General features: G+C 38.0%; 3 protein-coding genes across 3 annotated transcripts; 2 read left to right on the top strand and 1 right to left on the bottom strand.

Annotated features, from left to right (window-relative positions):
* The first annotated feature begins 6,936 nt into the window (after positions 1–6,936).
* LOC117619904 (Golgi to ER traffic protein 4 homolog) lies at positions 6,937–12,148 on the top strand. Its single transcript, XM_034349961.1, has 12 exons — positions 6,937–7,028; positions 7,672–7,751; positions 7,843–7,921; positions 8,145–8,226; positions 8,513–8,663; positions 9,408–9,498; positions 9,875–9,958; positions 10,526–10,572; positions 10,814–10,942; positions 11,362–11,446; positions 11,603–11,689; positions 11,884–12,148. Exons 1-12 carry the CDS (start codon positions 6,981–6,983, stop codon positions 11,899–11,901), a joined length of 981 nt encoding a protein of 326 aa, XP_034205852.1. The 5' UTR covers positions 6,937–6,980; the 3' UTR covers positions 11,902–12,148.
* Positions 12,149–12,201: 53 nt separating this feature from the next.
* LOC117619905 lies at positions 12,202–13,375 on the bottom strand. Its single transcript, XM_034349962.1, has 3 exons — positions 13,180–13,375; positions 12,469–12,823; positions 12,202–12,364 (listed from the first exon to the last, which is right to left on the bottom strand). The coding sequence occupies exons 1-3, from the start codon at positions 13,335–13,337 to the stop codon at positions 12,293–12,295; spliced, it is 585 nt and encodes a 194-aa protein (XP_034205853.1). The 5' UTR covers positions 13,338–13,375; the 3' UTR covers positions 12,202–12,292.
* A 154-nt stretch (positions 13,376–13,529) lies between these two features.
* Positions 13,530–17,293, top strand: LOC117620001 (pentatricopeptide repeat-containing protein At2g16880-like). The gene is made up of 2 exons (XM_034350082.1): positions 13,530–15,792; positions 16,413–17,293. Exons 1-2 carry the CDS (start codon positions 13,614–13,616, stop codon positions 16,433–16,435), a joined length of 2,202 nt encoding a protein of 733 aa, XP_034205973.1. The 5' UTR covers positions 13,530–13,613; the 3' UTR covers positions 16,436–17,293.
* The last annotated feature ends 558 nt before the right edge of the window (positions 17,294–17,851 follow it).

The raw sequence follows: 17,851 nt of genomic DNA, 5'->3' as shown, positions 1-17,851 counted from the left end.
CGCCTTTACTGTCATTTAAAATATGGTGCGGGATTAACGTCCATACAGCAATTTAATTTGTGAATTTACTTTACAGCAAATTAACCTACTTTAAAGGGTGGTGCGGAATTATCGTCCACGCCTTTACTGTCATTTAAAATATGGTGCGGGATTAACGTCCATACAACAAACAATTTAATTCATGACAATTTATTTTTATCATCAATTAATATACCTGAATAAAGAAATTCCTATTAATAAGTGGTTTAAATGTTCCAAATCTCGAACCTAAAGTTTTGGACAGCAAATTCATGACAATTTATTTTTATCATCAATTAATATACCTGAATAAAGAAATTCCTATTAATAAGTGGTTTAAATGTTCCAGATCTCGAACCTAAAGTTTTGGACAGCAAATTCATGACAATTTATTTTTATCATCAATTAATATACCTGAATAAAGAAATTCATATTAATAAGTGGTTTAAATGTCTCAGATCTCAAGCCTAAAGTTTTGGATGGCAAATTTGGCAAAACTGGAGTTTGATGCCTTGGACCTTTCCGGGGACAACTTTTTATCATGGGTCCTGGATGCCAAAATTCATCTACGAGCCAATGGCCTCGGACAAACAATTGTAGATGAGAATAATGCTTCGCCTGAAGAGAATGCGAAGGCCATGATCTTTCTTCGCCGCCACATCCATGAGGCGCTGAAAAGCGAATATGTGGTGGTTGATGAACCGTTGGTTCTGTGGAAAGCTCTAGGTGAAAGATACGATCACCAGAAGACGATGACTCTTCCAAGAGCTAGATACGAATGGACCCCCTTGAGATTTCAAGATTACAAGTCAGTGTCCGAGTATAACTCTGCTATGCACAGAATTACCTCATTAATGAGGCTATGTGGAGAAAATATATATGAGGAGGATATGCTCGAAAAAACTCTGAGCACTTTTCATGCTTCAAATGTCCTCCTTCAACAGCAATCCAGACATAGCGGTTTCAAGAAGTACTCGGAACTTGTATCTTGCCTCTTGTTAGCTGAGCAGAATAATGAGCTATTATTAAAGAATCACCAATCTCGCCCAACGGGATCAGCACCACTTCCTGAAATAAATGCTGCATCTCAGGAAGTGAATGCCACTTCATCTCGTGGTAATATCCACAAACGTGGGCGATGGGGCAAGCGTGGCCACTGGCAAGGAAATAGAAAAAAATCGTGGTGCTCGTTCAGAGGGTTTAGGTCCAAGGAGTGGTCCATCCACGAACGGCAAAAATGCATCCCGTAATAAGGGAAAGGCACAGATGAGCCATGTGCCTAGAAATGTTGAAAGCCCTTGTCACAGATGTGGTGCAAAGGGACATTGGGTGCGCACATGTCGTACGCCCAGGCATTTGGCGGATCTTTATCAAGCTTCACTTAAGAATAGGAAAGTGGAGATAAATTACATTGATCATGCTCCGCCAGCCAAAGATGGCTCATCAGAAATATCACGTCAGCTAAACAAGACGCATCTAGATGTTTCTGATTTTGTTACTAAAAGAGGGAATGAAGGTTATGAGTCCGAATTAGATTAAATTCCTTACTGTACTATTTGTATTAACTGTACTATTTGTATTAACTGTACTATTTGTATTAACTGAAGTGTTGTTTAAATTTCAATCCAATAAAAGTGGTAATGTTGTCTTCTTTATTGATTTCAGCTTATTTTACTTATTTGGTGGTATGGATGTAAATTATGGATGCCCTCAAAACAAAGGCTATGGCAGAGATATTTGTCTCGCAGACAGCGCAACTACTCATTCGATCCTTCAAGATCGGAAGTATTTCTCAAAATTAATGCTTACAAAAGCAAAGGTAACAACCATATCAGGTCCTGCAAATCTGATTGAAGGTTCAGGAAGAGCCCAAATTATGTTACCGAATGGAACAATACTGTCCATTCCAGATGCTTTGTATTCATCTAACTCCAGAAGGAATCTATTGAGTTTCAAAGATATACGTTTGAATGGCTACCATGTTGAAACAAAGAAAGAGGAAAACATGGAATATCTTTGTATTACCTCCAGTGATACCCAAAAGCGTATACTGGAGAAGCTTTGTGAGCTCTCATCGGGGTTGTATTACACAACCATACGGACAATTGAGGCACATAGTATCATGGACCAAGAGTCCACTGGCTCAAATGCTTTTAAGCTTTGGCATGACAGGTTGGGTCATCCTGGATCCACCATGATGCGCAGGATCATCACCAACTCTAAAGGACATCCCTTATTGACTAAACACATTATGTTATCAAGTGACATCTTTTGCCGAGCTTGTTCACAAGGGAAGTTGGTGATCAGACCATCACAACTAAAGGTTGATGTTGAGTCTCCATCATTTTTGCAGAGAATTCAAGGGGACATTTGTGGACCTATTCATCCCCCATGTGGACCATTTCGGTACTTTATGGTCTTGGTGGGCGCATCTACCCGATGGTCACATGTTTGTCTTTTATCTACTCGGAATATGGCATTTGCTAGGCTTTTGGCTCAGATAATTAAATTACGAGCCCAATTCCCAGATTATCCCATTAAGTCAATCAGACTCGATAATGCTGGTGAATTTACATCTCAAACTTTTGATGACTACTGCATGTCACTAGGCATTGATATTGAACATCCTGTTCCCCATGTGCATACTCAAAATGGCTTGGCAGAAGCTTTAATTAAACGCCTTCAATTGATAGCACGCACTTTGCTAATGAAAACAAAGTTGCCAATTTCTGCTTGGGGATATGCCATTTTACATGCAGCATCACTTGTGCGATTGAGGCCTGTTGCCAACAATCAATGTTCTCCAATACAACTCGTATTGGGAAATCAACCAAACATTTCACATTTAAAAATTTTTTGGTGTGCGGTATATGTGCCTATTGCACCACCGCAACGTACTAAGATGGGCCCTCAACGCAGATTGGGAATTTATGTTGGTTTTGATTCACCATCTATCATCAAATACTTGGAACCCCTGACGGGTGATATTTTTACCGCACGATTTGCGGATTGTGATTTTGATGAGACAATCTTCCCACCATTAGGGGAGAAAAATCTGTGTCTAAAGAACAAGGCAAACTCATTCCTGAAAAACGACATGAATTGTCATGGAATGTATCCACATTGTCTCATCTCGATCCTCATACTGCTCAATGCGAAAACGAAGTGAGAAGGATCGTTCACCTCCAAAGTATTGCAAATCAGATGCCGGATGCATTTAATGATGCAGCAAAGGTGACAAAATCTCATATCCCAGCTGCAAATGCACCAGCACGGATTGATGTCCATGATGGACAAAGCAATGTGCCAGCAAATGGTTCATCTGCTGCACGCCTAAAACGTGGCAGACCACTAGGCTCAAGGGATTCAGTTCCTCGAAAGAGGAAGTTGATGGGCAAAATGAATCCAAATGAAATAAATAGAGAGCCCACAATTCATAATTCAAATGCCCCTAAAGAGGGACAGGTACTTCTTGACAAGGAAAACGTCATTGGTGAGACAAGTGCACCTAAAGTGGCAACCGTACCTGAAAGTCAAGAAATCTCCATAAATTATACGTCCACTGATGAATTGTGGAGTAGAAATGAGATGATCATCGATGATATATTTGCATTCTCAGTGGCTGCTGAAATCATAAAAGATGATGATATTGAACCTTGCTCTATTAATGAATGTGCACAGAGGCAAGATTGGCCTAAGTGGAAAGATGCAATCAAGGCAGAATTAAATTCTTTGGAAAAAAGGAGTGTTTTTGGACATATAATTCCAACTCCACCCAATGTGAACCCTGTAGGTTACAAGTGGGTATTTACAAGAAAGCGCAATGAGAAAAATGAGATCTCAAGGTATAAAGCGCGACTCGTTGCGCAAGGTTTTTCACAAAGGCCTGGAATTGATTATATGGAAACGTACTCTCCAGTAATGGACACAATTACATTCCGTTACCTAATAAGTTTGGCGGTTTCAGAAAAACTTGAAATGAGACTCATGGATGTCATTACCGCATATTTGTATGGAGAATTGGATACAGATATATACATGAAAGTTCCAGAAGGATTCAGGTTGCTTGAAGCAGCCAGAAATAAACCACGGGGCATGTTCTCAGTTAAATTGAGAAGATCATTATATGGGCTAAAACAATCTGGACGAATGTGGTACAATCGTCTCAGTAAGTATTTATTGAAGGAAGGATACACAAATGATCCTATTTGCCCATGTGTGTTTATTAAGAAATCAGAGTCTGGATTTGCGATAGTGGCAGTATATGTCGATGATATGAATCTAATTGGAACTTCTGAAGAGCTTCAAAGGACTATTAATTATCTCAAACGTGAGTTTGAGATGAAGGACCTTGGAAAGACAAAATATTGTCTTGGCTTGCAGATTGAGCACAATGCTAATGGAATTTTGGTGCATCAATCAACTTACACTGAGAAAGTATTGAAACGGTTTGGCATGGATAAAGCCCATCCACTTAGCACTCCAATGGTCGTTCGATCGCTTGACATTAAGAAAGACCCATATCGTCCAAAAGGGGATGATGAGATAGGCCTTGGTCCAGAAGTACCATATCTTAGTGCCATAGGTGCTTTATTGTACCTAGCACAATGTACCAGACCAGACATATCATTCTCAGTCAATCTGTTAGCAAGGTATAGTTCTGCTCCAACATGGCGACACTGGACCGGCATCAAACATGTTCTACGATACCTTCGTGGGACAACAGACATGGGGTTATTCTATTCTAGTGAATCGACCAACGCCCAGAGTATTATTGGTTATGCTGATGCAGGATATCTCTCTGATCCACATCAAGGACGATCACAGACTGGATATGTATTTACATGTGGAGTAACTGCGATCTCATGGAGGTCAACAAAACAAACATTAGTGGCCACATCTTCCAATCACTCAGAAATACTTGCCCTCCATGAAGCCAGTCGTGAATGCGTTTGGTTAAGGTCGGTAATCCATCACATCCGAAGCACATGTGCCCTACCCACAACAACAGACACTCCAACAATTCTGAATGAGGACAATGCAGCTTGTATTGCTCAGATCACAGGAGGATATATCAAAGGTGACAGGACCAAACACATATCACCAAAGTTTTTCTATACACATGAGCTCCAGAAGAGTCAAGAAATCAAAGTCGGACAAATCCGCTCAAGTGATAACCTGGCAGATCTCTTCACTAAATCATTGCCGAAATATACTTTCCAAAGGTTAGTGCATGGCATCGGATTACGACAACTCTGCAAGCAATCAAGTTGGAGCATGCAAAATCTGGGGGAGCATTCAAGAGTCCTCTAACATAGGACATATGCACGTTGTACTCTTTTTCCTTCGCATAGATTTTCCCACTGGGTTTTTTTTCAAGCAAGGTTTTAATGAGGCAACCAATCTAGGGACATGTGGTCTCCAAGGGGGAGTGTTGTAAAAGTCTTTATGTGGAGCCCACTAACTATTCATTACTGTTCATTCACTATTCATACTGTTCATTTGGCGGCTTTGATAGAGTTTGTCTGTCACGGGTGAATAGTGATGAATAGTGATGAATAGTGATGAATAGTGATTTTCTCAGCCTATAAATAAGAAGAGAAACGGAAAGAAGAAGAAGAAGAAAAAAAAAGAAAGGAAAGAAAGAAGAGAAAGCTAGAGAGAAATTTTCCTAGAGAGAAAATTCAGTGAGCCACATATGTTGTAAACACTAAAGTTGTAGCCATATCATTTTATAGTGAAAGGTTACTGTTGCTGCTCTCCGAGGACGTAGGCATAGCCGAACCTCGTTAAAAGCTGTGTCTTATCTATTTTACGTACAGCTCAATATCCGCACATATCTCAGGTTATTTTATAACAGATGTGAATTTATTAAAATTAATTAGATTAATTTAATGGTTAATATTCTTTTAAATGAGTGTAAATGCACATATGCTAAATACAGAAGCTCGAATCCTCCTTATAAACTTTTATAAAATTGTGATTGAATACACCTAGGCTTTTCAGTAACGTTTTCTTAGAATATTTTCAGAAAATGAAAACAAGAAAACGAATATGCATTTTCAGGAAATAAAAATGTGTCTGGTAGATTAATTAGAAAACTTCTTCAGAAAACAAAAACAATAAAAACGTGTCTGGTGGTACAATTTGAAATTAAATATGTGAGTTATTTTTATGAAACGTTTCCCATGAGAATGAAAACAACTTTTTTCCATTTTCTAGAAGTATACATGAACTTGTTTTCATTTTATGAAAACATTCTCAGTATTTTCTGTTTTTAGGCCACCCAACGTGTTTTTGTATAATTTTTTGTTCTCTGAAAATGAAAACAACCTCTTAAAACGTTGCCGAATGAGACTTCTTTAAAATCTCAATTGAATACAGGGGTGTATTCAATTTAAACTTTTAATGACTTTCATAGAGTTTAAAAGTCTGGAGATATTCAATTTAGACTTTTAAAGAGTATATAAAAGTCTAGTGGTATTCAATTGTGACTTTTTAAAAGTATTTAAAAGTTTGGTGGTATTCAGTTATGACTTTTAAAAAGTATTTAAAAGTTTGGTGGTATCCAAAAAGTTAATGACTTTTAAAAAGCTTATTAAATGAATAACTTTTCTATACTTTTAAGGCTAATTGTTAAGAGCAAAAGTCTTGCCAATTTACTAGTGATTTTTATCAACTCTATGAAAGTATTTAAGAATTTGTCATCTTTATAAAAGTCACTCACTTAAAAAAAGTCTTTATAAGTATGAATTGGATACACCCCCCTAAGATTTGTTTTTTCCCACATGAAAAAACAATAGATAACCCATGTTGTATTACCCGTTTTATTCAACCCACCCGACTGGGCCGGGCAAACGGGTACTGGCAGAGACTGCTATATGCCACCCGGATTTGTTTTGTGTTTTTCAGTTTTGAGTTCACCAAAGTATCTTTGTTTACTTTGAACAGAAACTGAAACCATGTCGCGGGAGAGACCCAAAAGAGGCACACTACCTCCGGCTCAAGAGGTACGCAAGCTGGAAATCGTGTTTTCGACACTCAGTTTTGTTCTGGAAATACAGAAAAAGATTGAATCTTTTTTTCACGTTTATTCGAAATTCGAAAACCTTTTGATTCAACAAATTATGATGGGTTTTTTTATTATTCCTGTGCTTAAAATTAGCCGAATTTCTCAGATTCGAGATTCTGATTCATCCTTTTCCCTACTCTTTAGAAAACTGTGACTGATATGATCACCACTGTTTTATTTTGTTTGATTCGGAATATGTTCAGTGTTATGCATATCTGCATGTTATATAGTCTATAGAGCTGCGTTTGGCTTCTGGGAAAAAGGAGATGCTTGATATCTTGTGTTTCTGTTCTAAAAGATTTGATTTTTATTGTTCATAAAGGTCTCTGCTTTAGATTTCCTATATTTGAGACTAAGATGATACGATCAATCTCATATACATATGTGGGTAAATTCGATGTTAGTTTGAATATAACAAGTCACACGAAAAGAGTTAATTGCACAGCTGCAGTAGAGTTTTCACCTGTCATGGGTTTCATTCTGTCAGTCACAGTTGGTTCAGTTGGATTTTGTTTTGGTTCAGATAGTTCCAGTGGATAATGAATGATGATTTCCAATTGTCTCTTTTTTTCTAAATGCAGAATATTGAGAAATTAGAGAAAGTTGTAGAGGAAGGTAATTACTATGGAGCTCAGCAAATGTACAAATCTATTAGTGCAAGGTACTGAATTGTCAGCTTGGCTGTTGAGAAACAAACTTTCTTTCTTTGTATTGAGTATGCACGTCGATGAAATATTCTTTCTTTATTGCAGATATGTATCTGCTCAGAGGTATTCTGAGGCTTTGGATCTCCTTCAGTCTGGTGCATGCAACCAACTGAAACATGGGCAGGTCGTACTTTCATGGTTCTGCTTTACACATCAATACTTATCTTACCTTTAGTTGAGATACAACTTTGCATGATTGGACATAGGCTAGGGCCTGGGATATGTTAATCTTACATTTTCTTATAATTAATTAATGCACCAAGGGTGACACATGTACATGCATATATCATGACATTTCTTTATCAAATCTGTAATACTGATGCTGTATATATGAAAACAAAATTCAGGTTACTTGTGGGGCAGAGTTAGCTGCTTTGTTTGTGGATACACTTGTCAAAGGAAGATTCCCTTATGATGATGAAATCCTTGGTCAGTTGTTACCTTATGATGTAGATTTGAATTCTCGATTCATTCTCTGCCAGTTTGTTCTTACCCTCTGAAGTGATTTTTGAATGCTTTTTAACTTTCTCTTGGTTGGTTTGGGTCAATTGGTTCTTCTAGTAGGTGCTATTCGTATCAGTGTTATGATAATATAAATTTTTATATGATTCACATGTTTTCATGGCCATTTTTGGTATTTGGTTTTTTTTTTTTTTTTTCCTAAATATTATGATGCTTCTATTTTGTTGTGATTATGACAAAATTATTTTGTTAGCCCGTGTCAGGAAAATTTATAAAGAATTTCCTCGGATACCTGTGCCACAACAGTTGGGGGATTTAGATGACATGCAACAACTTTCTGAAACCCTTGGGGCAGCAAAAACATGTGTTGAGGGCTGCTCATCATTCCTAAAAGCTGCTCTTAAGTGAGTTTTTGTTTGCTTTTTTACCTTTTCCTGATTTTGGAGATATTTCATGGCATGCTTATGTTTTATTTGGTCTGTTTATGTGATTGTTAAGTCATTCATTCTCTCTTAAGATATCCATGTTTTTTTTTTTTTTTTTTTTCACTCTGATCCATGTCCTCTAATGGTATTCCTTTGAGCTGGGTAATTCTGTAGTTTGGGGTGACCCTGTTGTAGGAGTGCTATGGTTTGGCTTAGGAGTGGTGAGGGGATCTCTTTGAAACTTTCATTTCTTTTGGTGGAGTATGAAAGAAATAGCATCTAGTTATTAAAGGTTGGTCTAGTGGGGAACCTGCAGTGGCACCTGTGATTTTGTGAGATTGGTCCAGGATTTGATGTAGAATCAGTGGGTGTCCTATACAATAGGTGATTTTTGGTAATGATGAGGTGGCTTGGATGGCTATTGTCCAGAATGAAGTTCAGAATGAGGCTTTTACTTATATTCAAGGACGATGCATACATCTTTGCATCTTTTAATGTCCAAAATATTTCGCCCCCTCTATTTGAAGAAGTGTTTTCATCGTCAAATGTGTTCTGCCTTGAATGAAGATGAAAAAATACTTTCTTTTTTTTTTGGGGCATATGACGTGGTGTCTTTTGTTGAGCACACACATGCACACAATGTATTACATGTGTGATTTACTTATATCAGATCCCACAGTGTCATTAACCAATGCAAGTGCATTCCTGGTTCTCTCTTTTCAGGTGGTCTGTGGAGTTTGGCTCACCCAGGGTTGGGGCTCCAGAAATACATGTTATGTTAGCGAACTACATATATTTTGAATCTCCTGAGGTGGTAGGTAGTATCTTGATACATATGTGACCATTGTTTTTATCTCACAAGTGCATACATCTCAGCATTGTCTTCATGTATAGATTTTGGGAGTTAAAACATGAAAATCCACTTTTCACAAATAACTTCTTATTAATTGCTAGTAAACTCAGATGGAATATATGACCAGCTGGATCATTATTTAAAATGTTTTGGACATGTTGGTATCATTTTGATTTCCATAGGTCCTTCATGCTGTTCAAATTATTGTTGTCTTCATTTGTGCTAATTTACTTTAATTTGAAACCTGGAACCAAGACGTCCATATTTTCCCATGAGTACTTTGTCTCTTATCATGAGTGCCAAGTGAACGCCATTATCTTGTTTGACTGCTTTGCAGGACATGGTTAGGGTGTCACATCATTTCGTCAGAGGAAACAACCCAAAAGAGTTTGCTTCAACCTTAGTAAATTTTATGGGAAAGGTTAGCCTTCTTCCCCCTTAACTCTCAATATTCATTTTTAAGAATTCAGTAAATAGATATGTTATGAGGCCTACAGAATTATAAGTAGTATTACAGGATGTATGTATGGTTACTAGGTTCTGTGTCTATGTTCTACGAATATTATTTGTTCAAAAGATTACTTTAGTAGTAGCAGTAGGTTTGTATTTGGTATGTTTTTTTCTTTTTCCTTCCTGTTATTAGGTTCTGTTTTCTATGAATATTACTTCTTCAAAGGTTCACTGAGTAGCAGGTTTCAATTTGGTAGGTTTTTTGTTGCTATTATGTTGGATAATGAATATGACATTTACATTTTTTATATATTTCATTTTGTAATGTGAATACTTTTGGGAATGTCTTCTTTCTTCCAAATTTGATGTTGCTTGAAAATCACAAGTGTAATCAATGTTCAAACACAATATATTTTCTTCACTATAGCACAACTTAGTTATTGGATTGTTGCACTTAATCCTGTCTGCATCAGTCTTGCCATATTCGTACCTTTTTTATGGAAAGTTTTTATGGAGTTCATACTTCTTGATCATGCAGTGTTATCCAGGGGAAGATGATTTGGCCATTGCACGAGCGATTTTAATGTAAGGACGCTACTCCACTATCATTGAACACCCATTACTGTTTGATGGTAATATGAGTCCATTTGAACCTAACTTCCTAACGTGCACTTCAAAATTGGGAGATCCTTGATAAATATAAGCATTCAACTGTCATTTCTTTATGTCTATATACTTTTATTTTCTAGAGATTGAACAATATCCATTAGTCTTCCAGCTAATGATGTTTCCCTATATTCCTAATTTTGTAACCTGTTTATTGTAGGTATTTGTCTTTAGGTAACCTGAGAGATGCCAATAATCTCATGGATGAGATAAAGAAACAAGTGGAATCTAAGCAGCTCGACTTTCCCCAATCGGATTTGATCCAGTTCATCAATTTTCTTTTGCAAACGTATGTTGTGTTCAATTTCCCTTTTATCAGTAACAATCTTATATCTCTTCTTTAGAGAAAATGATGCTAGCTAGAGGAAGTTGCCTTTCATGCCACTCCTAATGGATATTGGATTATGGTAAAAGAAAATGAAACATATTGTTCCTTGGCTTATATTTCCCTCTATGAAAACCTAAAATCTAAGATCTGTAAGTGGGATTTTCTGTGACTTGGGAATTTTAAATGCTAAAGGTTAAATTAATTATTGCTACTGGAAACATGCAATTTATGTATGCCTACACTCTTCATCCATCAACAAAACACTGGTCGAAATCCTGAGAGGCCATTAAGATTTAATGAGATTATGAAATCAGAAAGAACTCAGATTATTGATCTGTATGGTATGAGGTATACAGATTGCTGAATTTTTCTCATTGCAGGTTGTTAAGGGATGCTCTTCCTCTTTTCAATATGTTGAGAGCTAAGTACAAATCAAGCTTAGACAGAGAACCTACATTTCATGAGGTGTGCAATTTTTCTGCATGGCTGACCATTTGACAACTTTTTCTCAATTTATGTTAACTGTGTATCTGCCCTATGTCATGTCTGCTAGTGTATGTTCCCACCAGCCTTCAGCTATTTTCTGTCCTCCTTTACCCTAACATAAAAATTATGGTTTAGTTGCTAGATGAAATTGCAGAGAAGTTTTATGGAGTGCGGCGCCGAAATCCTCTGCAAGGGATGGGGATGTTTGGGGAGATCTTCAAGGTAGAATTGAACTCTTGTGAATGGTTAACTCTAATTTGTTATGACAGCTTAGAAAATTATGAAGGATGGAGACTAAAATCCGAAAAATAATAAAGAAATTACTCTGCGAAAGACTTTGATGCATGAAGAAAATAAATAATCCTTGAAATAATTGAGCAGCGGTCTTATTTGGAGTGTCAATCCTTGTTATGCAGATGATGGGAGGTGAATAGTGATGTTTTGGAACTTGAAGTTTTCATTTCCTTGCCGGATCCTTCAGTACTACCGTTATTGTGCCCGTTGAAAGGGAGTATTTATATATTTTGATTCCGTAGAAGCATTTTTTAATGAAGTGTTTGTTAATGATGTAAGATTTATGTTGTGTTCACCTAGGGAGATACAGATTCAGATTCTTGTGTTTGTACCATTAATACAAATGAATTATTATTATTGTTCATTAAAACTTTCCAAATTGTATGACTTCTTGTCTTTCGAGGTCATGTTCCTCGTGAATACTGAAATTTGTGCTAGAATGGGTCAAGAATTTCTAGTGAGTATATTTATTTAAAGATACACAATATCTGTCTGAAACAAGTTCAGAATGTTGAAATCAGAAACAGAGAATTACAGTTGCTCATCGATGAAGAACTCCACTCCATTTGCCTTCACAAAGTCATGTGATGTGTGATCAACCACCTACAACAAAAAATGGCCGTGCCATGTCCAATTCCATTCAAATCCGAAAAACATGTTATAAATTCAGTAACATTTAATTGAAACAGAGAAAGACTTAAGCTCACATTGGTGTTGCTGAGCTCCAGATTGAAAAAATCCATAGTGTCTGCCCTGAACAAAGGTCCCGCATGCCATGTCCCATGGTTAAGCTTCAGAAACTTAGGACCTGTAATCTTGAAAACACGAACATTCGCCACCGCCGGAGGCACATAGAAATGGCCGGTGGCACAGCGAGACTGCACCACATTCTTGCCTTCACGATCCTTGCTCTCAAGTGTCTGTTTGTCTACAATGGTGGGCTTAGCCACTCCCAGATACCAAACATGGCCACCAACCGACCCGAGGCATTGAGTCACGCTCGCATGGTGTGTGATTTTGGAAAACTTGAGCGGCCTATCTTCAAGATGCATAATGTAGAACCTGTTCACATGATTCAAAGTTGAAACATGTCACTAACCAAACGCTAATTTGTTTTGCTAGACAGTTCGACACATCATGTTATATTGTCAGGCTGTGATCTATATCGTAAATTAGATGCCAGATATCTTGCAACTGCTCAAATAACCAAACCTACCATCAGAAAGATTCTCCAACCACAACCCAAATCAATATCTATCTGTTTGATCAAAACCCAATTGACATGAACACAATATATGACCTTCAAGCATGAAAACTCAGGTGCCCAGTTGTTATGTTTTTTTATATATATAATCGATAGTCTAAATTAATCTAATTTACGAGGAGCGAGATTCGAACTTGCTTTGTTTATTTTTTACCTTGGAACTCCATGGCTGAGGTCCAACTGAGCATCACGAGCCCCAAACTCCTCACCATCTGGAGAGGCCTCCACCACCTGACCGTACTCTTCAAAGCTCTCCACTGTTGCTTCGATGGGCTTCAGCTTCACCCACTTTGACTCCTCAGAGATTGCCATTCTCTCCCCTCTCTCTTTTTTTTTCCTTTTTTCTTTTAAATCCACAAATAGAATAGAAATTCTATTATTATATGAAGGATAAGAAAAAGGAAATAACGGTTTGACCAAAAAAAGAAAAGGAGGAAATAAGAACGGTTCTTGCAAAATGCTGTCGTTTCAATGAACTTAAGCTAAACGCAGCGTTTTGAGTTCCCCTGACTCTGTCCAAAACCGCAACCCTCCCTTCTTCTTCTTCAACCTCGTGAGACTCTGCAACACACTCTCTGACGCGCCTCCATGACCAACCCAACTCAAGCTTTAACCCAACCCCAACTGCTCCAAACCATAACCAGCCTCTTAACCGCCGCCAAAACCCCACAACTCCAACCCCTTAAACCCTACATTCCCTACCTCACGCAGCCCCTCCTCCTCTCCATCCTCCGCTCCAATGCCCTAGCAAACAAGCCCAGCGCCCTCCTATCCTTCTTTCAATGGGCCCAGGCCCACAATCCGTCCTTAACCCAAACGCCTCACCCCCTCCTCGCCCTCCTCCACCCTCTCCTCTGCCACCACAAGTACCCCGACGCCAAAACCCTGCTCGTCCAATTCATCACCGCCGATCGCCAAAACGAGCTCCTCTGGGTTCTTCTGCACCCGGACGACACCGTAGCAAAGCCCTCAAAAGCCCTTCTGGATACTTCCATAGGGGCTTATCTCCATTGTGGAAAGCCCCTCCTTGCAGCCCAGCTGTTCAAGAGAATGAAGCAGCGTCGTTTACGACCCAACTTGCTCACCTGCAATACTCTGCTTTATGCTCTGGTAAGGCACGCTTCGTGTGATTCGATTTCATTGGCTAAAAGTGTGTTTAAGGATGCCATCAAGTTAGGGGTTAGTGTGAATACAAATACGTTTAATATTTTGATATATGGCTACTGTTTGGAGCATAAGTTTAAGGATGCTGTAGAGTTGTTGAGTAGAATGAGCGAGTTTGGATGTTGGCCTGATAATGTGAGCTATAATACCATATTGGACTGGTTGTGTAAAAAGGGGCAGTTGGTTGAGGCGAGGGACTTGTTGTTGGACATGAAGAATCGAGGGTTGTTTCCGAATGGGAACACGTATAACATTTTGGTTTGTGGGTATTGTAAAATGGGTTGGTTGAAGGAGGCAATGCAGATAATTGAACTGATGACACAGAACAATTCGTTGCCGAATATATGGACCTACAATATGTTGATTAAAGCGTTGTGTAAGGAGGGTAGGATTGAGGAGGCTGTTAGGCTTCAGGATGAGATGGGACATTTGAAGTTGATGCCGGATGTTGTCACGTATAACACATTGATTGATGGATATTTTGAGTGGAGGAGCAGTTCAGAGGCACTTACGCTGATTGAGGAGATGCATGAAAAGGGACTGAAACCAAATGTGGTTACTCACAATATAATGATGAAGTGGTTTTGTAAGGAAGGGAAGATGGAGGAAGCAAGTGATACTAGAAGGAAGATGGAGGAAGATGGGTTTGCTCCTAATTGTGTCACCTATAATACTTTGATTAATGGGTATTGCAAGGCAGGGAAAATGGAAGAAGCATTTAAAATGATGGATGAGATGGGTAGGAAAGGTTTGAAGACGAACATTGTTACCCTCAATACTGTTCTTCACACTCTTTGTAATGAGAAGAAGCTTGACGAGGCATTTGAGTTGCTTCATACCACAATGAAGCGGGGTTATATTCTTGATGAGATTAGCTATGGAACTCTGATCATGGGATGCTTTAAGAACGAAAAGGCGGACAAGGCTTTGAAGCTTTGGGATGAGATGAAGGAGAAGCAGGTCATTCCCAGCATTGTCACCTATAACTCTATAATTGGAGGGCTATGCCAGTCTGGGAAAACTGATCAAGCATTAGAGAAGTTGAATGAGCTTATAGAGAGGGGTCTAGTCCCTGATGAGTTTACATACAACTCAATACTTCATGGCTACTGCTGCGAGGGGAATGTTGAGAAAGCATTTCAGTTCCACAACAAAACTGTTGAGAAATCATTCAAGCCAGATGTATTTACATGTAATATTCTTCTTTCTGGGCTATGTAGAGAGGGTATGTTAGAAAAAGCCCTTAAGCTTTTTAACACATGGATTTCGAAAGGGAAAGACATTGATGCAGTTACTTACAACACATTGATATCAAGCCTTTGCAAAGAAGGGAGGTTTGAAGAGGCTTTTGATCTTCTTTCAGATATGGAAGCAAAGAAATTAGCACCTGACCACTATACATATGGTGCCATTCTGGGTGCACTTACTGATATTGGTAGGATTGAGGAAGCGGAAGAGTTTCTTTTGAAATTGATTGAATCCAGAAAATTACTTGATCAGTCCTCAAATTTGGTGCAAAAGGGAGTGACCAGTGAATCTAAAGTTGAATTTGATTCAAGCACAGTAGCTTATTCAGAACAGATCAATGAGTTGTGCTTTCAAGGTAAGTACAAGGATGCAATGCACATTTTGGAAGAATCCATGCAGAAAGGCATCACTTTAAATAAAGATGTTTATATGAATTTGATGAACGGATTGATTAAAGGCAAAGGAGTACATAAAGGCTGTTAAGCCGTAGTGACACCTTGGGCTATTTTCGATAATGGCAGAGTGCCCCAGCCTTCCCTGCATGTTCTAACTGAATTTGACAACAGCTGGACCTGGTACAACCTTTTGTTTTGTTATATTTTCATCTTACACTCTAATCTCTTCTTGTAATGCTAATTTGTGTTTAATGCACAAACAATCTTCCTTGGGTCAGAAGAGTTGGCGTGAAGAAAATAAAAATATTAACAGTATCTAGTTTGCAGATGGTTACAAAAATGAAAGTTCTTAGTATTATTTACAAAAAGTTATTTAATTCTCATTCTGTCTATTGTGAAAAACAAAACAAAAATCTTTTTTGCCACATAACTGAGTGCTGTTCAATGTTTTGCAGTAATGATCGGTAAGGGACTTATTTCGCTAATATTTTCTATGCTGCTTGTATAAGCAACTGGAATAAATGCAATAGTGCTGCTGATCAAAGATAGAGTCAAGTTTAATAGTTTTTGAATGTCGCAGGTGCCTTTACTAAAAGAATATAGTTCAAGTGAAATGAACGAGATGGTTCTTTATCCATGCCATTAAATTTGAGGTTGGGTGGGATTCAAGCAAGAATGGAAACTGATGACAAATGGCAGGCGAAAGTGGGGCTTGTTTTCCAGAAAGGCTTCTCGTATGGCTTTGATGTGAGGAGAAATTGATTCATGAGGTTAGCAATAATCTGCACAATGTAAGAATCAAATTGAGTTTTCTTTCAGATAAGTTCCATATTTGAAAATGCTAGAGGGATGACTCAGATGAGTAAAGGTGGTGAGGTATCAGCCTACAGTTTAGTACAAAAGAAAGTTTTCCCTGAGAACAGATCGTAATGAATAAGAAGTGCTGTATGTCTTATTGTATACTTCTTAGCCTTTCGGATGAGATTTAGTTTTATGCATTGTTCTTGACAATTGGGATAGTCTTAAGGTTGGTTGAACAAGGGACATGTAGTCCTGGGTTTAAAGCATGTGTCAAGTAGACTCCCAGCGTCATAGAGTGATTCTCCTAACTGCCGGACTTCCAACCCCATTCCCCTTCAGAAAGAAGGACAAACCATTTAGAGGCAGAAAGATACATTATTCATCTTATATGCATGTCAGAAATGGCTTAGACAGTACTGGTTTCATTGGTTCAGATGCTTTGCATTAGTGCTGAGCTCCAGAAAAGTGTGACCTCCTCGTTTTCACGACGCTCCCTGCATTTCCTGGTTTGATTGTACTTTTATTGTAAAGTTACATGTCTATTATCAAAGGAAGAGAGCTTACCGATTAAGCAGAAATGGTTGTATGTTCACTTTCTATATAGCATTTTGTAAATCGATAGAAAGTTCATCTTTTCCTAACCTTGATGTACAACACACAGAAAAAATAAATGTTGGAAAGAAAATTATAGCAACTTTGTTCAACTCTAATTTGTATTCCTTGCTAACTCACTTGTTGAAAGCTTTAATTTTGTATTCACACATCAACAGGTAAAAAGTAGGGTTGCTTTTAAAAGAGATGGGGGTGTCAATCTGAATTTTTTTTTTACAATTCAAAAGTAAGAAATGGGATGTCAATCGGATTCTAACTTTTAGGCCTTATAGTTGACTCTTGCATGGAAAAGCAAAAGCTCATTTACCTTTCAGAACGCTAAAGCAAAAGCTCATTTACCTTTTGGAACGACAAAGCAAAACCTCAGTTTATTAGTAGCTTTTGAGTTGATCCATCATCATCCTTTGGCCTACATTTCAGTCTATATGAAAGTATTGAATTGCAACAAATAACTGCGTTTAGGTTTTCATGCCACTATATATGCACCAATCTCCAACCATATATTCGAAATATAAAGCCACTTTTGGTGACTGGTAATTTTTGGTCAGAATGGATCTTGACATCACCTTGTCACTTAAGTTATTGTAAAATATAGGTAATGATTTT

The sequence above is a fragment of the Prunus dulcis genome, chromosome 2, assembly GCF_902201215.1.
Source record: "Prunus dulcis chromosome 2, ALMONDv2, whole genome shotgun sequence".
NCBI classification, from domain to species: Eukaryota; Viridiplantae; Streptophyta; class Magnoliopsida; order Rosales; family Rosaceae; genus Prunus; species Prunus dulcis.
Note: the sequence above shows the minus strand (reverse complement) of the source record. Positions and strands in the feature narration are given on the sequence as shown.